The sequence below is a fragment of the Herpailurus yagouaroundi genome, unplaced genomic scaffold, assembly GCF_014898765.1.
Source record: "Herpailurus yagouaroundi ecotype Mexico unplaced genomic scaffold, PumYag 183, whole genome shotgun sequence".
Lineage (NCBI taxonomy): Eukaryota > Metazoa > Chordata > Mammalia > Carnivora > Felidae > Herpailurus > Herpailurus yagouaroundi.
Genome location: NW_024412414.1, coordinates 2,252,418 through 2,276,632, shown reverse-complemented (window position 1 = coordinate 2,276,632; position 24,215 = coordinate 2,252,418). Strand labels below are relative to the sequence as shown.

Genomic DNA, 24,215 nt, shown 5'->3' with positions numbered 1-24,215 from the left:
ATTTATTTATTTATTTATTTTTAAATTTTTTTTTTTTTCAACGTTTATTTATTTTTGGGACAGAGAGAGACAGAGCATGAACGGGGGAGGGGCAGAGAGAGAGGGAGACAGAATCAGAAACAGGCTCCAGGCTCTGAGCCATCAGCCCAGCGCCCGACGCGGGGCTCGAACTCACGGACCGCGAGATCGTGATCTGGCTGAAGTCGGACGCTTAACCGACTGCGCCACCCAGGCGCCCCTGGCTAAGAGTTTAAATCATGCTGATACCTGGCCTTGCATGATATTAATTTTCTTTTTTTTTTTTTAATTTTTTTTGAATGCTTATTTATTTTTGAGAGAGAGAGAGAGACAGAGACAGAGCATGAGTGGGGAAGGGGCAGAGAGAAAGAGAGACACAGAATCCGAAGCAGGCTCCAGACTCTGAGCTGTCAGCACAGTGCCTGACGCGGGGCTTGAACTCACGAACCGTGAGATCATGACCTGAGCCGAAGTCGGACACTCAACCGACTGAGCCACCCAGGCGCCCCGCATGGTATTAGTTTTCAAATAATCCAGTCATCAGATAACTAGTATAAAAGCATACAGAACACAAAGTGCCAATGACATTAAAGAAAGCATTCAATGAAAAAGAAATGCTTTTACACATGACAGAGGGTGGAAGAATGTTAAGTAACTGATTTTCACTATGACCAAAACTAGTTTGGAAGTAGAAAATAAATGACAATCTATCTGTTCCTTAGTGTGAAAAAGGCTTTGGCTGTCATCTAGTCTAACTTCCTCATAGCTGAAGAGCTGCAGGGCTGCAAGAAGTCCTTGCCTGAGGTCACACAGACTCAAAGTTAAACTTGAACCCAGGGCTCCTAATCAATCCAGTGTTCTTTCTCCTCATTGCACTGTCTCTAAGATAAAGATTAAAATAATCCACAAACCTGAGGTCCGATTGAGAAATATAGTAGCAATGAGGAGCTTCCATGGATCATGGAAAAGTGTTTCCTGGACGAGGTTAAAAGGTGACCGAGGAGGTGTCCACTTCTTAAAGGCTTTGCGTCGTGGGGGGCTAAGGGCTAAACAAACACACTGCATCAGAGCTGAACATCTGAAACAGACTTAAAATAGGATTTTTGATTGGGAAAGGGATACCTTCTTTGTTATATTTGCTGGAAAAATATAGGCTTGTTTTCCTTTTTTCTATTTGTGTTCGTGGAATGGTATCTTCTGAAAAGGAAGGGTGAACATTGTTTATAGAAGCTATGGCTTAGGCTAAAGAAATACTCAGGGGTACAAATAACAATAACACACTACTATTATAAAGCATTTAGTACATGCCAGGTACTGCTCTAAGCAAAGCACTTTACAAAAATTAACCAATTTAATACTATGGACCTACAAGCTAGGTACTATTTACTTTTACCTTACAGATAAGGAGACGGAGGTACAGAGAAACTAAGTAAACTGCTCAGGGTCACACAGCTAGTGACAGAGTTGAAATTCAAATCTAGGCAGTCTGGCTCCTGAGTCCATAACTTTGACCACTGTGTTACACTAGTATTCTAAGACATGCTCAGAGTTCTTAGTACTGAAAAATTAGAATATGGAATATTTTAAATTAGGACATACTTGTACAATGTGGTCATTAAACCATTTTGAGACGATATCATGAATAGCTTCCCCCATGTTCTTAACTTTTAAATAAAAACGCAATATTCTACATATGATCCCAATTTAATAAAAAAAAAGAAAAAAAAAGATTAGAATGTAAAAAACCAAACCAGTATAATGGTTATTGCTAATTGTTCTTTTCTCCTTTAATTTTCTATATTTTCCAAAATTTCTGCGGTGAACACTTTATGCTTAAAGAAAGGACCCAGACAAAACAGAAATTGCCGAAAAACCTGATTTGGACCTTGGAATGCTGACCACTGTCTACTGGGAAGCTCGGTTAATTTAAGAAAGACCATTTGACCAGCATTATTGGGCTTCCCAAGTTTTTAAAATCATCACATTTAATACTCTCCATAAGGTTACCCTCTAAATTTGAATGTCTGTTAATAATATCTTGCCATTTGTATAGCGTGAGCCATCTTTTTCACTTCTTCTTTTACTTTGTAATATTCTTGATGTGAAACACAGGACTGGTGAGGATTATTACCTCCATTTTATAGATAAACAAACTAAGGCTTAGAAATTAAACAACCATCCTGGGGTGTCTGGCTGGCTCAGTCAGGAAGAGCATGAGACTCTTGATCTCAGGGTTATGAGTTTTTGAGCTTCACGTTGGGCACAGAAATTACTTTTTTAAATGTTTATTTTTGAGAGAGAGAGAGAGAGAGAGAGAGAGAGAGAGACAGACAGTGCACAAGGAGGGAAGGGGCCAAAAGAGAGGGAGACAGAGAATCAAGAGCAGGCTCTAGGCTGATAGCACAGAGCCCACACAGGGCTCCAAGCAATGAACCATGAGATCATGACCTGAGTGGAAGTTGGACACTTAACTGACTGAGCCACCCAGGCACCCAGGGCATAGAGATTACTTAATAAAAAAGTTAAAAAATAAAATAAAATAAAACAGTCATCCCAAAATGAGAGTGGGATCGACTATAGATTGGGATAGGTATCCAGCTCTCCAGATAATTAGCTGTTTTTTGCTATTCTATTTTGAATAGGCAAAGCCTAATATAAAGTCAAAAAAGAGAACAAAGGAAACTGCTCTTATTAGTTCCATTTCTTCTGTGGGCTCTTACAAATAATTATTAACTAGCCTCTTTTATTATTAGGAGACTGAAGCTCAGTTTACCTGGCAATTTCCAACTAAGCCAATGGGAAAGTCGTTACTATTCCATTGGACACCTCTTAAACTAAGGCTACTTCACCTGGTGTTGAGAACTAGACTTCTTTACAAATAGGATACTTCCATTTGGTCACAAACGGATGTTTTTCATATTTTATTTACCCATTATACTAGCAATAAAGCTACATAAACCTTAAGATTCTAAGAAGCTTGAAGTCTTTAAAGGACAGGCTTGTCCTACGTATATATGAAGCACAAGGTATATATATAGAAGCACTTCCTAGGTATATATGGCTCAGCTTCTATTAAAAATAAAGGAATTCCAGGCACAGCAAAGACATAAAACCATGAGTAGGGCTGAGAACAGGAATCAAGTCTAACCCCGTTCCACCATTTGTCCAGGCTGTCTCCCCATAGGACTTTAAGTAAAATTCTTCTTCTTTAAAGGAGTTATTCATTATGCCATAATGGCATAATGAATATATAATACAGGGCTACTCAAAAGGTCTTCTTTTTATTTCTTATTCACTGAGGTATCATTAAGGCAAAACTACTAAGCTCTGAACTCTGTATTAAGAGCATATTACAAATAATAGATGAACTATATGATTACAGTTTTGAATTATTTAGAGCTTCTCTAAAGCATTTTAGAGAAGCATTACATTATAATAGAAGATAAAAATGACTATGATATGTACAAAATGAAATTGGAAGTCACACATCAGTGATAAGTAACAGAAGGGGTGCAAAAGAGTAGACACTGACTATTCACAACCAGTTTATGCACATCAAGATTCTTCCCCAAACCTTTTCTCAAGTGGAGCTTTTTTATTTTCCCTAAAGTTGTAATATTACTGGCTGGAAAGAAGATGGGAAGAAGGGAATGCACTGTCGGGGAGAGTCCCTGCTGTTGAACCAGGGAGAGAGGGTAGCAGCTGTTAATGGCACAATTCTCCTTTGCTGGGGGTATCAAGGCAGTAGCCAGCCAGTTCCCTCTATGCCATGGGTTTGAAGATTGGTTAACAGAGGTACTAGGAACAACTGGTAGGACATATCTGATATTTGGGCCTATTTCTTCATTCTATTCCCACATCCTAACTGGGTACCGGCATGAAATATACTGTCTGGGAGTATAAACTCATCACATGTTTACCAGCTGCTTCAGCGCTCTGAATACCTTGACATATTTTCACAGAAATAGAGTCTTTCTCCGTTTGTGAGCAGTTGTCATCCATTTCAGAGCCACATTTTAAAATGTCAGTATGCAAATGTTCCTTCCTTTCCCCAGCTTCTACTTTTGTTCTTATTTCCTCAGATTCTAAACAGGTTTCCTCACACTTCTTGCTGTGTTCTGCTTCTTCGGTTGAACATAATTTGTTTATGATGCCAGAAGTTATTTGTTCAAAACAAAAGCTTGATCCTGAACTCAGTGATTTTTCTTTTACAATTCTCTTTTCTTCATTGGTTACACTGAGGGTCTTGTTGCTTGCTCCAGCATCAGAAATGGAGAAAGTTTTATCAAGCTGACTTCCTTGCTCAACAGGTTCACTTTCAGCATCTGCCTTATTATATTCAGATTCTCTTTTCCTATTACTTTGAGTAGACTCGGGAAGACCCTTCTGGCACCCTGTTTTAGTTTTCTTAATTTGAATTCCTTTTAAAATAGTCACCTTTCGTTTGGACTTTCTAACCTTTCTGGAGTCAACATCATCAACACCCTCATCTTCTTTAAAGTTAGAGGGTCCTCTGCTATTTTGCGATTCCGAAGTACCACTTGGCAGGGGAAAGACACCTTTTCTCCACCAGCTTCGTGTCCTGAGGTTCCAGTTTGAATTGCTCCTTTCATTTTGCATTTGGGATGTCAGAGGCGCTATGTAGTTATCTTTATGTCCGGCCTTGATGCCCCTTTTAGAAGGTACAGTAAAATCAAAATCTTCTGGTGTAAGAGAAGTCTCTCCATTTTTGTGAAGATATTTAGCAAGTGAACTTTTGGATCTGAACTTCAGTCCTTGTGGGCTAGAAAATGATATTAAAGAAAACTTATTGGTAGTAAATAAAAGTGAGTTTTACAAAGAATTGGACCATATTTCAGATTTTTAGTTAATAATTTCCAAATGTTGCTATGGGTATTTGTCATTGAAAATTTAAAAAGCATGGGGTGCCCAGGTGGCTCAGTTTGCTAAGCATCCAACTTTTGATTTCAGCTCAGGTCATGATCAAGCCCCACGTGGAGCCTGCTTAAGATTCTCTCTCTCCCTCTTCCCCTCCCCCACTTGCATGTACTCTCTTTCTCTCTCTGCCATGGGTATTTGTCATTTAAAATTTAAAAAAAAGTGATAAAGTGGTACTTCTAAATAGTTTTCTCTATGATAGTATAATTTTATAAATATTTACAAACTTACAAATTTAAAGGCACCCATTTGAAGTAGAAGTATGTAGTATGTACTTGTTCCCAAATCACTTGATGTAACTAACCTGTGACACTCAAAGAACAGAATCCATAATGGCTGTTATGATAAAAATAGAAAAAAGCCAAGTTCTTGTTATGCTTTCCTGCTACCTGTCTAGATAAAATGATTTGGCTGTGCTATAGGTACCACATTGTATGCTCACCTGATAAAATATACATCATATCTTCCTGCTGTTTTCCCTGATAACCTTTGCTTCACAACTCTTTCCCATCCGCATGGGACAGACTTACGGCATTCTGTCATTGTACTACCACCAATCTGACTGGAAGCAATGGATTCTTGCAGCAGGGGATTCCACTCACTGCTGTTTTTTATCATCATTTGCTTTTCATCTTTTCCCACTCTTTCCAATTCCAGAGTAACATCTTTCTTACTAAACAAACAAACAAACAAAAAACAAAAACAAAGTACAGGTGATTGGCTTACTTAAAATTTATTTTCCTCTGCTTATTCAATTTCAATCCATGACAGAGCAGGAACCATATGGACTATTTAGATTATAGGAGAGATTAAAATCAGTATGGACCAGTCTTATGCTATGTGATTACCTCTCTGTCCTGCAACATGGGTTAAAAATGATTGGAAATCTCTGTATAATCTATAGAGGTATCTAACCCAGATTGTTTTCTACAAATAGGGAAACTAAGCAAGAGTTAGTAACTAGAATTAGAACCAAGTTCTTCTGAAGTATTTTGGGGTTAATAATTTTGGGGGTTTGGGTGGGTCTTAAGAAATTATATAGTTCACATTTTAGGAATAAGGAAACTGAAGCCTGATGAAAACAGCACAAACTTTAAAGTCAGTGGACTGGGTTCAAATCGCAGCTCTTGCGATTTACCAGCTATGCGTCCAAGAGCAAGTTACTTAACCTCTTAAAGTCTCCTTTCTTCACCTGTAAAAAGGAGGTAATACTTCCTTAAAGGTAGTTCTGGGGATTAAATTTTGAAAAAAACAAATCAGTAGATAAATCATCCTAACCCCGTATCTCACATATACAAGCACTGTACTCGAAACAAGACTGTGGCTTCCTCTGGAACTTCCTATAGGACTTCCATTTTGGGGTCAGCAGCGCTGGCTGCTTAACGTGACATCTCCTACAAGGTTTTCCTGGGACCCTGCAACCCAAGCAGATCTCTCCTTGCTCCCCTTGCACAAAACCTCCCTGCTCCTTCCACCTCCCTCGTCATTTCGGGTAACGAAGTAGGGAGCACTCGGGCTGAATCTCACAAGAGAGTATCTGAGCCACAGTCATTGCTCCGAGTAAACTAACCCTGTGGGTCTCGAGCTCTGTCGATCCTAGGTTAGAAAGGACCACCAGCCTTCTATCCACCCCAGCCCGCTCCCATTTTATAGTTGGTGAAAATGAGTCCCGAAAGGGGACAATGACTTGCCGGAGGTCACTGGGCCGGTCTGGGTCTAGGCGCTCACTGGAAGTGACCGAGCGGGCAGCTCCATAGTCCCGCAGGCTCGGACTCTCCATCCTAGCCGTGCCCTTCAAGGGGTCTCCGGCGGCAGCAACTGGCCAAGAGGGTACGACAACCAAGGAGTGGAGCAGAATAAGATGCGAAAGCTTCTTCAGCTCGGAGAGCAAAGCTGAAACCAAAGCCGAAAAGAGTGAATGTCCGTCAGATCCCACCGCAGCTCCCTCACCTCCCCCTCAGCCACAGGCGCCATTTCCACGGCTCAGCCAATCAAATCCTTCGTCGAGGAAGACGTACCGCCTTCCGCGCGTTCGGACCAGTAGAGCGAGCGCTAGTCGCGCAGACACCTTCTAGGCCCTGTTCCATCTTCGCTTTTGCTTCTTTCTTAAGCCTTTCCATTTAGACCTGCGCACTTGGAACTCAGCCGCGCGCACGAGGCTCACTGCGCATGTGTGTTGCCAGGGTAGCGCAGTAACGAAAGCCGTTAGGGGAATAGGGCCTGTTACTGAGGCGGGAGGAGGGGCTTGAGGCGTGAGGGAAACCGCGATGAGGGCCGTGTTGACGTGGAGAGATAAAGCCGAGCATTGGTGAGGAGCGGGGCGGTCCGGGAGGAGCGGGAGGCCGAGCCCTGGCGGGGGTGCGGGAACCGTTGCGGGAACCCCCGTGGTTGCCAAGGGCAACGGGCCTGCGGCCTGGGCTGAAGGCACTGAACCCCGGGTCTGCGCGACTGCAGGGTCGCCCTCCCACCCCTTTGCGGATGGAGAAACTGAGGCCTGGCGCGGGAGCAAGGGGGTGTACCACGCGTGAGTTAGTGGCCTGTCGAGGCCGTTTCACACAGACAGAATCAATGTCTGGCCCTGTCCAAGTCCGTTCTGGGTTCAGCTTACACCCACGGCAGTGTTTCTCGAACGTCACGATCTTTGCCACATCCACATGTTACCCATACTCTTGTTTCCTTGGCGTTTTTTCTCTAAATTGTCTCACTTACTTTCACTCAAATATGATTTTACAAGGAAACTATTGCTCCGTATTTGAAAATCAGTACCACTTGCTTTGAGATAACTGTGAAACTTAAAGCAGCGAGAAACAAAACGGTATTATTAAGTTGTAGCTGGATACTGGCAACTAACTAGGAAGCCTTTAAGCCCCTGGTCTATAGTCTGGAGAACTGGAAGGAAATTTATCCAGTGCCGTCAGAGAGGTGCTGGAGATGAATAGCGTCAAACCAAGACTTTCTCCTGTGCTTAATTAGAAGGCTTGAAAGAGAATCACAAGAGAATGACTTTCTCGCCTTAGGAGCGGATGTTAATGTTCTATTCCATTTTTATCATCGAAATCCATCATACAATGAAACATTTTGGAAAATGCTGACTTACTGGATCGTTCTCCTCAGCCTGACTTTAAAAATCTTCCTAGATGGTCTTTTCAAGCTTCATTGTGCAGCCTTTGTTTTGGCCACTGGAACAGGGCCCTTGCCATTCCCTCTCTGTCTTTGCTTAGTCTCTTCTGTGTGAAGCTAGCATGCCTTCTTTTCTCATTTCCTCACACTGAAATTCGAAACATTCTGTAAGGCTCCCTTCAGAGGTGCTTTCTCCCTCTTCTGTATTCTGCACTAGTAATAGCTAATGCTTACTATGTGCCAGGCACTGGCTGAGAATTATGTCTTTTATCTCAGTCATTTCACAACAGCCCTCTGAGGTAGGTACTGTAATTACCTCTGTTTTACATGAAACTGAAGCACAGAGAGGGTCATTAATTTGCCAAGGTCACACAGTGAATGAGTGGTGGAGCCAGCTTTTTTCCTCACCCCAGAGCCAGTGCTGTTTGTTAGCTACTACATTAATTTTTCTTCATGTTACAGAGGCTGCAAACTCAAATGCCTGCAGGAGTCAGGCAGGCAGTATCATGGGAGGTGTTTATTTGCATCTTAAACTCACAGAATTGCCTGTCTGTCTTAGGAGTATTCTGCACCCCTTTTCTACACCCCATTTCTCTTGAAACAGATAGCCTTCGCAGTATATCTTTCATTTCTTTTAATAGAAAATTGAGCTTAAAAAATTCTTTTTACTTTTTTCTTATAAAGCTGCTGAAAACTAGCAACTGAACATTTGGCTTTGAGGTCAGGGAGTAAGAGGGAATGGCAAGGAGTGTGGCAAACTAGAGATCTCATGCTCTGCCTAAAAGGGGCAGCTGCTGCTCAGCTCCTGCCAATTACTCCCCTGCAGGAATTTGGCCTCGAGTGCTCAGATCTTCCTGTTTCCACCAGAAGCTACGGATTTTTATGTGAAATGCCCTAATTTTTAAGTGTTGGCACCTAATTAAAAAAAACTGAAATAAAACACCATGTGAGCCAAACAAAACAGTTGCTGGCCAAATACAGCCTGATTTGCTCCCAGTTTTCAACCCCAGGCATAGATTTTGTTCATTCCTCTCTTGTGGTACTTAGAATCTGTCTAGTATAAGAGTTATTTGTGAATCCGTTATCCCAGAAGTCTATAAACCCTTCAGAAGCAATGGCTACTTTTTATTCATTTCAAAGGCATATTCCAGAGCTTAGACAAATCAGTGGTTGGTGTGACTATTTGATGGATATATGTATTCATGAATTAATGAATGAGTGAAAGAATGATGAATGAAGGTTGGTTATTTGGGTTTTGGCCCATTACAGCTTTGAAAACAACTGTTTAGAATAGGCAGTGTAGGGGTTCTATAGACCAGCGATCTTGGTGGCAGCAACATATGCCAGCTGGTAGCCCAGAATAAGACAAAGCAAAACAAAAACTATTTAAAAAAATAGGTAGTAGATCTGAGAGATCCCAAATATCTAAGATTAGTCCTCCACAACTGAACCAGCCACTGTCTCCTGATCTGCTCTTTTGCTTCCAGTCTAACCTTCCCATGGCAGGAGGATTTCTCTTTTTTGAGTCCTGTTGCTGTGATCCATTATTCTACTTTGCATAATCCTAGATTGACTCCCATTTCCCTTCTGAATCAGATTGTGCATTTAACTAGGTGGTCCTGTTACCATCCCTCCTCCCCCACTGCTTGCTAACATTTAAATTTATGCTTTCCAGTTCAGCTGCAATCTCATTTTTCTATCCAAAGCTCCTTCCCAGATGCTGTCTTATTCTCTGAACTCCCTCATTTCTTCCTTAAAACCACTGCTCCAGGTTTCCCTCAACCATGGTGACTTTTCTGGCTAGACTGCCTTATTCCAGTAAGGACAGTATCTGCTATTACCCTCCAGTCGCACTAGCTCATATTTAGTGAGTACTTGCTATAGGCCAGACAGTGTTTACATGCATTATTTTATTTAACCTCCACACAACCTATGAGGTTAGAATAATTACCCTATTTACAGGTGAAGAACCTGAGACTTAAAGTAACATAATTTGTCTAAGATTCCAAGCAGGTAAGTTGGGGTGGGTCAGGTTGGGCAGGATTTGGAGAGGCACCTTGACCTTGGGACTTCCTTTACAGTGGGGTGGGCACAAAGTTGGCAGAGGACAATTTGCAGGACTTGCTCTCTGTCTCTCTGCAATGTAATTTGATAATGTATCTTTCTCATAAAAGGTGGCAGATGGGTAGAGAGAGCCATCCTGTAGTGTAATAAACTCTGCATACTGGTGACTTCTCCAACCCTGGGAGTGTTCAGAGGCTGGATGGCCATCCATAGGGAATTCTTGCCTTGGTGGGGGAGTTGGACTACATGACAAGTTCTAGGGTCTTTCCCAATTCTGAATTTCTGTGCTCTTGTCAACCCTGAAAATAAAACAGCCAGTTATTTTGCCAGCAAAGTGGGTTTATTCAGGAGTAGGAGAGCAGTTGCAAGCAGGACAGCAATTGGGACAAGCAAGCTATGGTGAACCATAGGTAAGTCCAGAAAACAGAGGAGCACTCTTTTATAGAGGAAAAAGGGGAATTGGGAGGGGCTGTTATAAACAAAAAGTCCATTAAACTGGGAGCTCAAAGTGTAGTGGCTTTTTAGTGGCTGAGTTGTGACAGTCTCTCATTGGCTGGGCTGTTGCTGGGCAAGGAGAAAAATCTTCCTTCATCTAGGGTGGTGGTGAGGCATAAGCTTCTTCCTGTTGAGTCTTCAAAGGGCTGCAATAAACGTACACCATGAGAGCTCCCCCTTCTGGCCTCCTAGCTCCATTTTAAACGAGGTTTCCTTTATTTGGTTTCATAGTCTCATGGTGTAATTAAAGTCTGAAGGGTTCAAGATAAAACATTGTCAGGTTGTTGGTTATATTCATTTTGTGTCTAGGACCATGCCATGCACCAAAGGCCCATAAATGTCTAAAACGGGGTCCTTGCCCTTAAACTGCAGGGCACTATAATTGACTGTAATTAAGGGGACAAGATAGTATTTGAAACAGTGTAAAATATAAATGATTATGTAATTCAGAGCTATGATAAATTGTACAGATCCTAAGTACCTTAACAGTTTAGATTGGGGTAAATTGAACATTATGTTGTACTTTAGGAAGGCAAAATTCAAGACGTTTATTTATTTTTTACTTATTTATTTTTAAATGTTTGATTTAAAAAAATTTAAAAATTTTTTTTAAATCTTTATTTATTTTTGAGACAGAGAGAGAGAGACAGAGTGCGAGTGGGGGAGGAACAGAGAAAGAGGGAGACACAGAATCCAAAACAGGCATCAGGCTCTGAGCTGTCAGCACAGAGCCTGATGTGGGGCTCGAATTCATGAACTGTGAGATCATGACCTGAGCCGAGGTCAGATGCTTAACCGACCGAGCCACCCAGGCGTGCCCCCCCCCCATTTTTTTAATGTTTAATTTTGAGAGAGAGAAAGTGTGAGCAGGGGAGGGGCAGAGAGAGGTGGAGACACAGAATCAGAAGCAGGCTCCAGGCTCCAAGCTGTCAGCACAGAGCCAGATGTGGGGCTTGAACTTCTGGACCAGGAGATCATGATCTGAGCTAAAGTTGGACACTTAACTGACTGAGCCACCCAGGCACCCCAAATTTCAAGACATTTAGAGAAAATGAATTTTCATATCTGAGAGGAAGACAGTTTAAGACTTGGCCCAAATCAGACACTCAAATGATTTTCTGAGAATTCAACCCCAAATGATCCTTATGAAGAAGATCCCCACAGGAACCACTTTAATGAGCTTAGATTATCTACATTGCAGAAAGGGAGCCACAGGACCACGGATGACTATAGAAGAGTGGTGCAGATCCTTTCCAAAATCCGGTACCTCATCACAGCAACCCACAGGTGTCAGGTGCTTGCACAAGGGTGGCCTGTGCACTCAGAGGTGGGATGGCAGCTCTCTTGCCTTGTGTTGTAGGTGAGGACTAAAGCTTGGACAGGGCATCAGTTCTAGCCCCAACTCCCTTCTGATTTTCACTTTACCACCCTGTTTCTCCTCAGTGTGATACATGCCAAGCACATTTCCCCATAGGTTCAGAGAAAGAAAGCCCAGGAAACAGTAAGGCCCAGATCTGTTACCAACTAATAGGAGGAAGCTGAAGAACTCAGTGTCTGTGTTTGCTTCTATCAAGAGGGATGCCTAACTGGAAAGGGTGTAATATTCATCAGCCAGCTGTTGAATATATGTGAAGAATTACTATTATTTTAAAAATTATTTTTATTAAAGGAGGCTGTTGTCCACAGAGCCTATATAAAAATTTTTTTGGATTCTACATGTAATGCCTTTTTCCCCCCATTGATAAAGCATGGAAACTGTTGCTATTATATTATCAACTGTGACATATGCTAATAATAATGAAAATAAGGGCCACAGATCATAGTGGTTAGATCTTGGGCTTTGGAGACAGACTGTCTGGGTTTGAATTCTGGTTCCACCTCCACTCAGTAGCAGTTTATTTCCTGGCAAGTTATTTAGCTTCTCCATCTTAATTTGTCTCATTTGTGAAATAGGTATAGGGTTGTGAGGGGTAAGTGAGCTGATACATGTAAAACATTTAAACTGTACTTGCACACATAGTAAATAAATGTACTTAATAAATGTTATCCACTGTTATTGTTTAAAGTATTAAAGATAACAGAGATTTGTCATATTTGACAATAGTTCAAGTAGAAGGTAGAGAGTAGAAGGTAGTATAGCACAGACTCTACAGTCAGACCCAAGTTGAAATTCTGGCCCTGCCACTTGCTGGTAGTGTAATGTTGGGTGGGATAATTGATTCCTCTGAGCTATGGTGTCCTCAACTACAAAACCAAGTAATAATTCATACTTCATAGAATTGTGAGGATGAAATGAAATAATGTATTGGAAGAGCTCAGCACAGAGTATCTCTGCAAAATGCTCCAAGTACTCTTACCTGGTGTCTGTATTTCTAGATGACTTCAGGTATCAGGTGAATTTATCCCATGCTAAACCTTTGCAATAGGCTGACTTGGCAGTGCTATCTAGCACATTTTTACTAGAGTCACCTGAACTAATGAAATCCCCTGCCGAGAGCATTCAAGAATCATTGCAATATGGCTCCAGCCTGTTGTTTTTCTAGCCTGATCTCCCCCTACTGCCTTACATATAGCCAAAGTTTCAGTCAAATTTGATTATTTAGATTATATGCTATTCCCCACCTTCATGTCTTTGCTTGTTCTGTTTTCTCTGCCTGAAATGCTTCACCCTCCAAATCTCCTCCTGCATGTCTCAAAAACCCTATTTTTCTCACATACTTTTTTCTTCATGAAGCTTTTTTCTCATCCTTTCTCCAAATCTTTTCTGCATCTTCCTCATTTGAATCCTGTAATACATGTTTTAATGTATCTCCTAAACCTTTACACAGTATTATTCTGTAGTCATCTAATCTAAGAGGTCACTGATTGTAAAATACCATTATTTTAAGTACCACTAAGAAACCAAAAAATGCTTCCAGTTAAGCTGACACATCATCAATTATAAGATACATAACCTCAGAGATTTTATTTTTTATTTTTTTAAGTTTATTTTTATTTATTTTGAGAGAGATAGAGAGCAAGCAGGGGAGGGATAGAGAGAGAGAGGGAGACAGAATCCCAAGTAGCCTTCGTTAAGTCAGTGCACAGCCTGATGCGGGGCTTGAACTCATGAACCTTGAGCTGAAATCAAGAGTTGGATGCTTAACCAACCGAGCCACCCAGGCACACCCTCCACCCCCAACCTCAGAGATTTTAAAATGTGAAAAAAATGTATGCTGCAGAGTTGATGACATATGGTAGGTCTTTGTGAATGTGTCTGAGTCATATCTTCCCAGTGGATGGGGATTTCTTTGAGGGCAGGGAACGAGTGTGATTTACTCATTTTGTATCAGTTACTATTGCCTAGCACCTAAAAGGCATTCATTAAATATCCAGTTGGTTGGAAATAATAATGATATTTTTATTTTATTTATTTTATTTTTTTTAATGTTTTTATTTATTTTTGAGACAGAGAGACAGAGCGTGAGTGGGGGAGGGGCAGAGAGAGAGAGGGAAACACAGAATCCGAAGCAGGCTCCAGGCTCTGAGCTGTCAGCACAGAGCCCCACGCGGGACCTGAACTCACAGACTGTGAGATCATGACCTTAGCGGAAGTTGGACACTCAACTGACTGAACCACCCAGGCGCCCCAATAATGATATTTTAATAAATGACCAGTTTTTCAGAGACATGCGGATTTAGTAACCCTCACGCATTCTCTCAGTTTGTGTAGTCTTTATAGGAGAGTTAGTGCCTTCAACTGTTGACCCTTTGAATCATCTCTGGCGTCTGGACAAGTGGAAACTGGGACATGAAGCTAACTGCCAAGTAAATCGTGATTGAATGGACTGCCAAGGTGCGGTGGCTGAACGGAATTTGCAACCAAATGCAATTCTTAGCCATTATTTTTCTCTCTCATACACAAGCAGTATTTCATAATGGAAATAAAGTTTGCTTTCCTGGCCATTAGCAGACCTCATCCTTTTGGTTCCTAATTGTCCTTTTGTCTTGTCTTGTCTCCTGTTTAGTATATATGACCTCGCATTTAAGCCCGATGGAACGCAACTGATTTTGGCTGCAGGAAACAGATTACTGGTAGGATTTTGTCTGAGTTTCCTTTTTAAGTGCTTTTTTCCCTCTCCCTCTTGTAAGTGCTCTGAAATTTGACCCTTTATTTTTTAAGATAAAAAAGGCAAGGGCGGAAAAACCAGTCATTACTTTTTAATAGGGAAGGAAATGGGCTATTTAAAACAGGTAAGTAAACTGTCTGTCAGATAGGAACCTGTGAACAATACCTCCTTTGGAGTCATTAATCTTTCCCTTTTTACTTTGAGACACCCATGAAAGAGTTGAAAACAATTAATCAAAATGCCTTTGAAACTGGGCTAGTGTCAGTTCACATTTTGTCCCCCTGAAAAATTTAAGCAACAAGACTGAAGGGGTTCCCTCCCTGAGAAGCCAGATAGCTTGACCCCAACTTTTAGGCATTGGCCTACCTAAACAATTCCATATGGATGCTGTCCTTTTTTCATATTTTCAAAGAATATAGCTAGTCTGGAACTTATCCCAGTATATAAAAGTAATTTTCAGAGGACTCTTTATGTTTGACCTAAAAACCTTTGTATGATCTCTCCTTCCTCCTGCGTAAGTCCACTTCCCCTTGCTCTGTTGTCTCTAGATATGCAGACTGACTGATCTCCATTCTCTTTATGGTAACTACATAATCTTAAAGCCTTGGTTACATTGTTCTGCAGACTTCTTCTCGCCAGGGTAAACAATCCAAATTCTTTTACTTTTTTTTCATAGGTTATCTTCTCTAACACTGCTTTTGGAGGGTTTTGCCTTGATTACTCAGATAGTGTGTTTTTTAAATATCCACACATTTATAGATGTTACAGTGCTACAAAATATCCTAAATCCATGTTACAGCTGGGTTTTATAATATTTCCTCTGATTTGTAAACCTGGAGTTCAGGTCTATGACTTTCAAACTCTTGATAGCAAATATGAAACATTTCTCTATTATGTTGATACTGGAGTCAGGCTAGAACTAAAATTTAATCATGTTGTAGCTGACTCTTTGTGTGTGTTGGCTTTATTTGGGAGGGTTTAGCTTGATTGGTCATATATCCAAATTCACATAAGATGAATGAACTTTGTAGTGAAGTTCCACAGAGTGAAGTTCTATTTCTCAAGGATTAATGATATGTTCCTGGCCATGTAATTTACAGAGTTGGGACCTCTACTTTTTGGGTTTCTCCACTTAGAGTCACATTCTTTCTGGTTTTTTTTGGTGTAGTTTTTACTTGATGCAAATTTAGAATATTGACAAATGTTTTGTCATTTAAACAACAACAACAACAAAAAGCAGCAACGTGCAGGAATTCTGACTAATAGATGTCATGTGGATAATGTGTAATTTTGTGTCTTTTTGCCAGGTTTATGACACCTCTGATGGCACCTTACTTCAGCCCCTAAAGGGACACAAAGATACTGTGTACTGTGTGGCGTATGCAAAGGATGGTAAGAGGCTGCTCTGGTTTTATACCCTCTGTAATGGTCTCATAGCTGCTCATTTTTCTCCTTAGTCACTCCTTAATTAGTGTTAGTAAGCTGACATACAACTCACAATCGCAGAAGATAGTTAAGTTTCTTATTTTATTTCAATCATTCAAGTCAATAAGGGCCATCTATGTGCCAGGTATTATTCTAGGTGCTTGAGATAATGAAGTAAATTAAACAGTATGCTGGAAGTAGGGCAGAATAAGGGGAAATGAGAATGCTGGATGGGGCAGGGGATGGGTATGGGAAAGGAAAGGGTGGTGACAGTGGGCTTATTGAGATAGGACAGATGAGCAAAGTCTTGAAGGTGGAGAGGCAGTGAGATTCTGATAGTGGGCATCCAGAAGAAGAGAACTCCCCGCAAAGGGAAAAACCATAGCAAAGGCTCTCAGGTGGGAGTGTGCCTTCCAGGGGCTTTCGTGGAGTGAGTCAGGGGCAACAGTAGGGGATAAGGATAGAGAGGTAATAGGTATGGATGGGGTGGCCAGATCATGTTGGCTGTTATAAGGAGTTGGACTTAGATTCTCAGTGAAAATGGGGAACCACTAAAGACTTATGAGCAGAGGAGAGATCTGATTTGATTTATATTTTTAAAAGGATCCCTTTAGCTGATATTTTATTTTATTTTATTTTTTTCAACGTTTTTATTTATTTATGGGACAGACAGAGACAGAGCATGAACGGGGGAGGGGCAGAGAGAGAGGGAGACACAGAATCGGAAACAGGCTCCAGGCTCCAAGCCATCAGCCCAGAGCCTGACGCGGGGCTCGAACTCACGGACCGTGAGATCGTGACCTGGCTGAAGTCAGACGCTTAACCGACTGTGCCACCCAGGCGCCCCTAGCTGATGTTTTAGAAACAGTCTGCAGGGGGTGAGGGTTGGAGCAGGGAGACGAGTGAAGAAAGCATCATCCAGGCAACTTTTGTAACGCTAGTGATGGTGGCTCAGATCAAAGGAAGTAGTAAAGAGTGGTCAGATTCTGGATATGGTTTGAAGGTGGAGCAAACAGGATTGCCTGAAAGACGGTGTGTGTGGTGTGAAGAAAGTAGTCAGGTGTGACTCTAAGGGTTTTGACCTGAGCTACTGAAAAGGTTGGAGTTGCTTTCCACTGAGATGGGAAAGGTTTCAGGTAGAAAAACTTACAGTGGAAGATCAGGAGTTCAGTTTAGGACATGTTGAATTCGAGAAACATTGATGCTGGAGGGGAGAGGGGAAGGACTTGCCAGGAAAGAGTTGTTGAGTTGGCAAGAGGAGATGGGATCTATGACCTAGATGGGACATGGTGAGAGGGTAGAAGGTACCACCACGATGTTGGCAAGTGGGGGCATGTGGTATTAGGAATCTAATGGAAATTCTTTTCCATTCTTTCAGTGAAGTAGGAAGCAATGTCACCTGAGAGTGAGGATGGGGAGGGAGGTATCAGAGTTGAGGAGAAAGGAAAAACTGGCAAATTGCCATTTAGGAGAATGGCTGAGTAAATGTACTGTGAAATCCCAAGCAATACGAAGGGCCCACTTGAAGCTGGTTATGAATTGAAAATGAGATTCATTGGTGTGATTATGTCTTTCTCTCCACTACTTGAGCTGCATACATTCAGGGACAGGGGTGGTGGAGACTTGGATTTAACCAGGTTGGTAGGTTTGCAGGCACCTCTGAAGATGAAATAAGAGGGCAAGGGAGTGGAGGATGTATGTGAAGCAGTGATCATATACAGTGACTTTGAACTGTCGGCCATTGTAATGAGGGATTAGAGGACCACACGGGGGTGGGCAGTGGAGAGGTTCTGGTGGACTTGAAGAGGGTTATTGGATGTGGTAAAGGTGACAAAGAGGAGAGGTGGCAGTCAGAGAATGGGTGCATTCTCTATGTGGGATTAGTGGAAAGAACATGGACTTTGGAATGAGATGGTTCTACGTTCCAATCCCAAAGGTTCTGGGAGTTTGAGGTAGTTATTGAGTCTTCTTAAGTCTCAATTTCCTCATGTGTCAAACGTATATAGGAAGAAAGGTAACATTCTGTGACCACTGCTGAGAAGGCACAAAATTGGAATGTTATAATGCTTGAACAAACTTTGGAGATCAGTCAGGTTCCAGGTTTTTAACTTCTTTTGGATGATGAACCTCTTTGAGAATCCAATGAAAGCTATAGACCTCTTCATAGAAAAGTGCACATTCTTCATATATACACACGATTTTGTGGGTATAGTTTTAGTGTCATCTAGTCCAATGTCTTCATTTTAGCCCATCATAAAGACATGGAAAAGTCAAGTAACCTGCTAAGGTCATGTAGCAAGTCAGTGGCAAAAACATTATTTCTTGCCTCATAGTCAAGTGTGCTGTGCCACAGTAGCCATGGTTTTTTTGGTTGTTTTGTTTTGTTTTGTTTTGTTTTGTTTTGTTTTTATGTGTGTGTTTGAGTTCAAATTCAGAGTAATGCCATGAGAAGGCCTTGGGGTCCTCTGGAGTTTATAAGCCTGGGGACTCTTTGGCTTACTATGCCACTAGGGCCCTTGAGGGTGTCAGAGTGTGGCCTGCCATTAGTGGCATTTGTCAGCATTTGCAGAGTCCTGTCACACATACCATCAGATTTGATCTTCCCAACAACCCTCTGGAGCACTCAGAGAAGTTCTCAGCTCCTCTCACGGAGGAGAAAACAGGTTTGGAGCAATTACGGTGGCAGCCGGTCATGGTGGCAGCCGGTGACGGTGGCACATATGTGCCTGCCCCAGATCCTCCCGACTGCAGAGCCCTCATGCCTTCTAGTATTTCATGCTGCCTCTTCATGACACATAATGATTGAGAAGTCTTTTAATTCCTCTCAATCGGCCTTTTCTCCTTGGATCTAGAAAGGGAAATGCTCTCAATTATGGTATTGCTCTTTAGTTTGCTTGTTTCCATTGTCTCCCTTAAGTTTAGCAAATACTTAGTGAACAGCCATGATATAAAGGTATGTAAGAACTAGTTATTTTGGTTCAAGAAAAACATGACAATATGAAGAAATAATTGTAATAGTAGCTAATATTTTTTTTTAGCATTGATTATATTCTGGGTACTGTCTGAAATACTTTAATCTCATTTAATCATCACAACAACTGTGAGGTGAATACTATTGTTGCAGCCGTTTTTCAGATGAGGAAATGAAAGCATGGAGATGTTCAGGAACTTATTTCAGGTCCTACAGCTGGTACCATCACTGGGAATTCCAACTCAGACTCTGAGCCCATAGCCCATACTCTTCTACACCATGTCTTACTGTCTGCCAGTGTTGGGGGAGTAGTGACAGGAATAATAACAAAAGCAGCTTCTGAAAAATACATACATACATACATACATACATGCAGCTTCTGTGTATTTAATAGATGCAGCAGTATCATATGGCTCACCCAAATATCTACTGTTCCAGCCATTGTGAAAGGTGTTTTACAGATATCATCTTAGTTGTCCCCCCGCACAAAGTCTCTGAGGAAGGTGTTACTACCCCTTTTTGTTTCAGATGTAGAAGCTCAGAAAACAATGACTTGCTCAGAAAACAGGTCAACTTCTATTTGCCTTAAGAACAAAGTCTAAAAATCCTTAACAAGGGTTACAAAATCTGGCCCATGGTTAATTCTTTTTTTTTTTTTTTTTTTTTTTTTTTATAATTTATTGTCAAATTGGCTAACATACAGTGTGTAAAGTGTGCTCTTGGATTTTGGGGTAGATTCCCATGGTTCATCACTTACATACAACACCCAGTGCTCATCCCAACAAGTTCCCCCGTCAATGCCCATCACCCATTTTCCCCTCTTCCTCACTCCCCCCACCAACCCTCAGATTGTTCTCTGTATTTAAGAGTCTTTTATGGTTTGCCTCCCTCATTCTCTGTTTATAACTATTTTTCCCCTCCCTTCCCCCATGGTCTTCTGTTAAGTTTCTCAAGATCCACATATGAGTGAAAACATATGATATCTTTCTCTGCCTGACTTATTTCACTCAGAATTATCATGGTTAATTCTTCCTTACCTCTCTCCAGAGTAGGTGAAGACTCCTTATTGTTTGCTGCCTTGATACTCTGCTCCACCTCTTAAGTACTACTTGCAAATTTGCAACAATGTAATTAATAAGTAATTACTTATTGTATGTTGCCTCTCTAGTCCATTCTTTCATGGTTTTCAAAGAATTTTAAAAACTTTAATACAGTTCAAATCAGTATGCCAGGTTCATTTCAGGTCCTTCTGTGCCAGACCTGGGGGCAGTGACTGTTTCAGTTTCTCTTCTTTCTCTCTGCCTGTGATGACGAAAGTGTAAAGGTATCTACTGCATCGAACATCAAACTTCATGTTATCCTTATCTTTATTTAATTTCATTTATTCTATTTTTAAAAAATGTTTTATTTGTTTTTGATAGAGAAGGGGCAGAGGATCCAAAGTGGGCTCTGTGCACACAGCAACAAGCCCGATGTGGGGTTCAAACTCAAAGAACTGTGAGATCATGACCTGAGCCAAAGTTGGGTGTTCAACCAACTTAGCCACCCAGGCGCCTCATGCTTATTTTTCTTGATCTTGATGGATTTGGCATCCTTTCATCTGGCTGTGAGCAGAAAATCCTTGATTTCTTCAATTTGGCAAGGCGTGGCTATGAGGGGCACAGGGGAGCGTGCAGCTGGCACCACCCGAGAGACCTAGTCCATTCTTTCATAAAGCCCAAGTAGTGTGGACATGAAAATCTCATTTGTTGCTCTTGCTTAAAGCCTTTCTTTGAGTTAAAGAACAAGATCTTGACTATGGCCTTGAAGCTGCTAGAGATCTATCCTCTATCCACCTCCCCCTTGGCTCTTGGTATTCCATGCTGCTGCCTCTCAGCCACTCAGACATACCAGGCTTTTCTTACCTCAAGGCCTTTGTATATCTTTTCTATCCATGTGGATGGGTCTTTTGCCTCTACCTGGCTAAGCTTTGCTCATCCTTTAGGTCTCAACTGAAGGTTCTCCTCCTGAAAAGCTTTTCCCTCATCTAAATTACGTCCCCCAGTTATTCTCTTTCCTAGGACTCACTTCATTTCTTAGCACATTATGTTCATGTTAGATTAAATTCATTCAATGCCTACTTTTCCCACTACACTAAACTCTGTGAAGGTAGGGATTACATGTGCTTTAATTACTACTTAATCCTTAGCATAGAACATGATACTTAACATGTGGTAGGCCCTCAATACATCTTTGTTTACTCAGTGCCAGAAAAAGTAAAATATGAACCCAAACTTCCTGAACTGCCACCCAGTACTGATAAGAAAAAAAAGTAGAGGGGCGCCTGGGTGACTGTCGTTTGAGCATCTGACTCTTGATTTTGGCTGAGGTCATGATCCCAGGGTCGTGGGCTTGAGCCCCATGTTGGGCTCCATGCTAAGTGTGGAGCCTCCTTAAGATTCTCTCTCTCTTTCTCTCTCTCCCTCTGCTCCTCTCCCCCCCACTCTCTCTAAAAAAACCAAAAACAAGTAGAGAAGCAGCTGACACTTGCTAGTTCACCTTAAAGAACTAGTTTTCTAAGAAACTCCTTTCTAGGAAATACTCTTTGAGAAATGCTGGTTTAAAACAAATATGAGTTTTCTTTTTAAAACACTTTTAGGCAAGCGCTTTGCTTCTGGATCGGCTGATAAAAGTGTTATTATCTGGACCTCAAAATTGGAAGGCATTCTGAAATACACGTAAGTAACCATTTAGGTGTGCAGTATTATTGGTTTGGCTCTGATTGAGCTCCTGTAGCAAAAGCCCCTTAGAAATAATATAAGGAAGAACTTTTTTTTCTCTGCAATTGAATTTGAGGTTAAGTTATAGATAGGAGTATATGGTGGGTATAGGAAAGTTGGGTAATGAACAAATGAATGAACATTTGAGCACAACTAGCCTGGCCAGCACTGAGCTAGGTGTTTTCATATAGCTCAATTTAGTCACTCTGACACCACAGATTCCACCTGAGTCCGACTTGTCCCCTTCTAATGCCCCCATTTCAGGGAGTGGCGTCACATCCACCCAGTTTCAACGGCCAGAAACTTGGAGTCAGTGTGCACCAGGCTTCCTCTCTGCAGAGACTTTGCTCATGTTCTTCCCGTTCTTCCCATTCCTCCTCCGCCAGGTTAACCCTACTTGCTCTGCAGATCTTAGGCTCATATGTTGCTTCTATGTGAAGCCGTTCCTGCCCCTCTAGACTCAGTCAGGTCTCCTTCCTGGTATTTCTCACAGTTGTAGTTTTACATTTATTCTGGTGATTGAAGGCAAACACTGCATCTATTTTTGCTTACCCATGTGTTCCTGGTGCTTAGTGCAATGTCTGGCCCATAATCAGTACTTAACAAATGATTTTTTTCTTTTTAATTGTGATGAAATACACATAACATAAATTAATCATCTTAACCGTTTTTTTATGTGTACAGTTCAGTTGTATTAAATACATTCATGTTGTTATATAAAACCTCCATAGCTCTTTTCATCTTGCAAAACTAAAACTCCGTACCCATTAAACAACTGCTATTCCCTGGGCCCTCAGCCCTTGGCAATCAGTGTTTTACTTTCTGTCTCTATGAATTTGACTTCTTTAGGCACCTTATGTAAGCAGAATCATATAGTATTTGTCATTTTGTGACTGATTTATTTCACTTAGCCTAAAGTCCACTAAGTTTATCCATGTATCAGAATTCCCTTCCTTTTTAAGGCTGAATTATATTCTCGTGTGTGGATATAGCACATTTTGTTTATCCATTCATCTGTCATTGATGGACGTTGAGTTGCTTCTACTTCTTGGATATTTTGAATAATGCTGTTATGTACATGGGTATATACATCAATGAACAACTTTTGAATGAGTGAATAAATAAATGAATGAATGAATGAGGTTATAAGCAAAACGTTACCTAGAAGCGAAGAAATAAAATAGAGGCTGAGATGACATACGTGACTCACTCAGCTTTCGCTGTTGTCTCAGGATTTGCCGTGTTTCCAGATCTTGGCCTGTAACATCTTCATTGCATCTCCGTCCTGTATTTCCAGGCCTCCACAAAGCAATAATTAACAGCCGTGAATAAAGCACTTCCTGTGTACCTGGTGCTAGGCTAGGTACTGTACATCATTATCTTATCAGCTCACAAACCAGAGGTATCAAGAGTGCTGGTCCTGGAGGAGGTTGCATTTAAACTAGGCCAGTCTGGTGGGTGATGTTTAAGAGAGGAAAATGGTGGATGAGGGGCAATCCAGCAGAGGAGAATTCATCCCTGTGCTTTTTGTTGATCACTGGCATAAGAGCCTGTAGTGTGTAGTCAGAGAGACTGTGGGCTCATCATAAAATCTTCAGTTGTTGCCACTGAAGCATTTGTGGTTTGCTGCATAATAATCTATAGTTGTTTACTTGTTAGGCACAATGATTCTATCCAGTGTGTCTCCTACAACCCTGTTACCCACCAACTGGCATCTTGTTCCTCTAGTGACTTTGGTAAGTTCTGATTCCTGATGTCTTGTCCTGGAGTTACTGAAAATCTGGGCAAAAAATGTTGAAATCCATCCAGAATGTGGTGGTTTTGTCCTGAGAGAGTTCATGCTACTTCCCTGCCTTTAATAGCTGAGGGGAAGCTGACAGTTATCTTTAAATTGTAGAGACCCCAAAAAAGGGAATGGTGACATTGAATCTGGTACAAAATCTGGGAGACAGCAGGAAGGGCCCCAAGGAAGGAAATGGTAAGAAGGGTGGGAGAGCACAGACATAACGTTATGCTGCTGCCTCTGGGGAAACTTCCCACATCACCTGGCAGGAACCAGTGATTGTCTCCACTTCTGTGTCCCCCAGCATCCTTGTATGTGTGAAATTCTTCACTATTTCAACTGTGCTTCTTGTGTAGTGTGTCACCATTACTTGTCTGGTGGCTGTAGCTGTCCTTCCTGAGGGGCTGGATGCCCTGAGGAGATTACTGTGGCCCCACTCATGGCATTGGCATGGTGCTGGCACAGAGGAGAGGCCAGTGAAATGGCCCTCGAGGCAGGGAGGGAAGGAGCAGAGGCCTGTAGGTTATCTCTGT

The 24,215-nt window shown here is 41.5% G+C and overlaps 2 protein-coding genes across 6 annotated transcripts in view; one reads left to right on the top strand and one right to left on the bottom strand.

The window, feature by feature from the left end:
* The window catches only part of MBD4 (methyl-CpG binding domain 4, DNA glycosylase), a 9,629-nt gene extending 2,560 nt beyond the window's left edge, over positions 1–7,069 (bottom strand). The window contains exons 1-6 of one of the 5 annotated variants that reach the window (XM_040491910.1): positions 6,975–7,069; positions 6,648–6,849; positions 5,399–5,629; positions 3,939–4,801; positions 1,141–1,215; positions 930–1,064 (exon numbers count right to left, since the gene is read on the bottom strand). In XM_040491910.1, coding sequence (XP_040347844.1) covers positions 930–1,064; positions 1,141–1,215; positions 3,939–4,801; positions 5,399–5,629; positions 6,648–6,736 — 1,393 coding nt within the window. In that variant the 5' untranslated portion in view covers positions 6,737–6,849; positions 6,975–7,069. Of the gene's footprint in view, positions 1–929; positions 1,065–1,140; positions 1,216–3,938; positions 4,802–5,398; positions 5,630–6,647; positions 6,948–6,974 lie in introns of those variants that run through there. The other 4 variants (XM_040491911.1, XM_040491912.1, XM_040491913.1 and 1 more) reach the window with 4 other exon arrangements.
* Positions 7,070–7,122: 53 nt separating this feature from the next.
* Positions 7,123–24,215, top strand: part of IFT122 (intraflagellar transport 122) — a 74,370-nt gene continuing 57,277 nt past the window's right edge. Inside the window, 5 exon segments of the mRNA XM_040491909.1 lie at positions 7,123–7,264; positions 14,643–14,709; positions 16,052–16,136; positions 21,779–21,857; positions 23,559–23,635. Coding sequence (XP_040347843.1) covers positions 7,224–7,264; positions 14,643–14,709; positions 16,052–16,136; positions 21,779–21,857; positions 23,559–23,635 — 349 coding nt within the window. The 5' untranslated portion in view covers positions 7,123–7,223.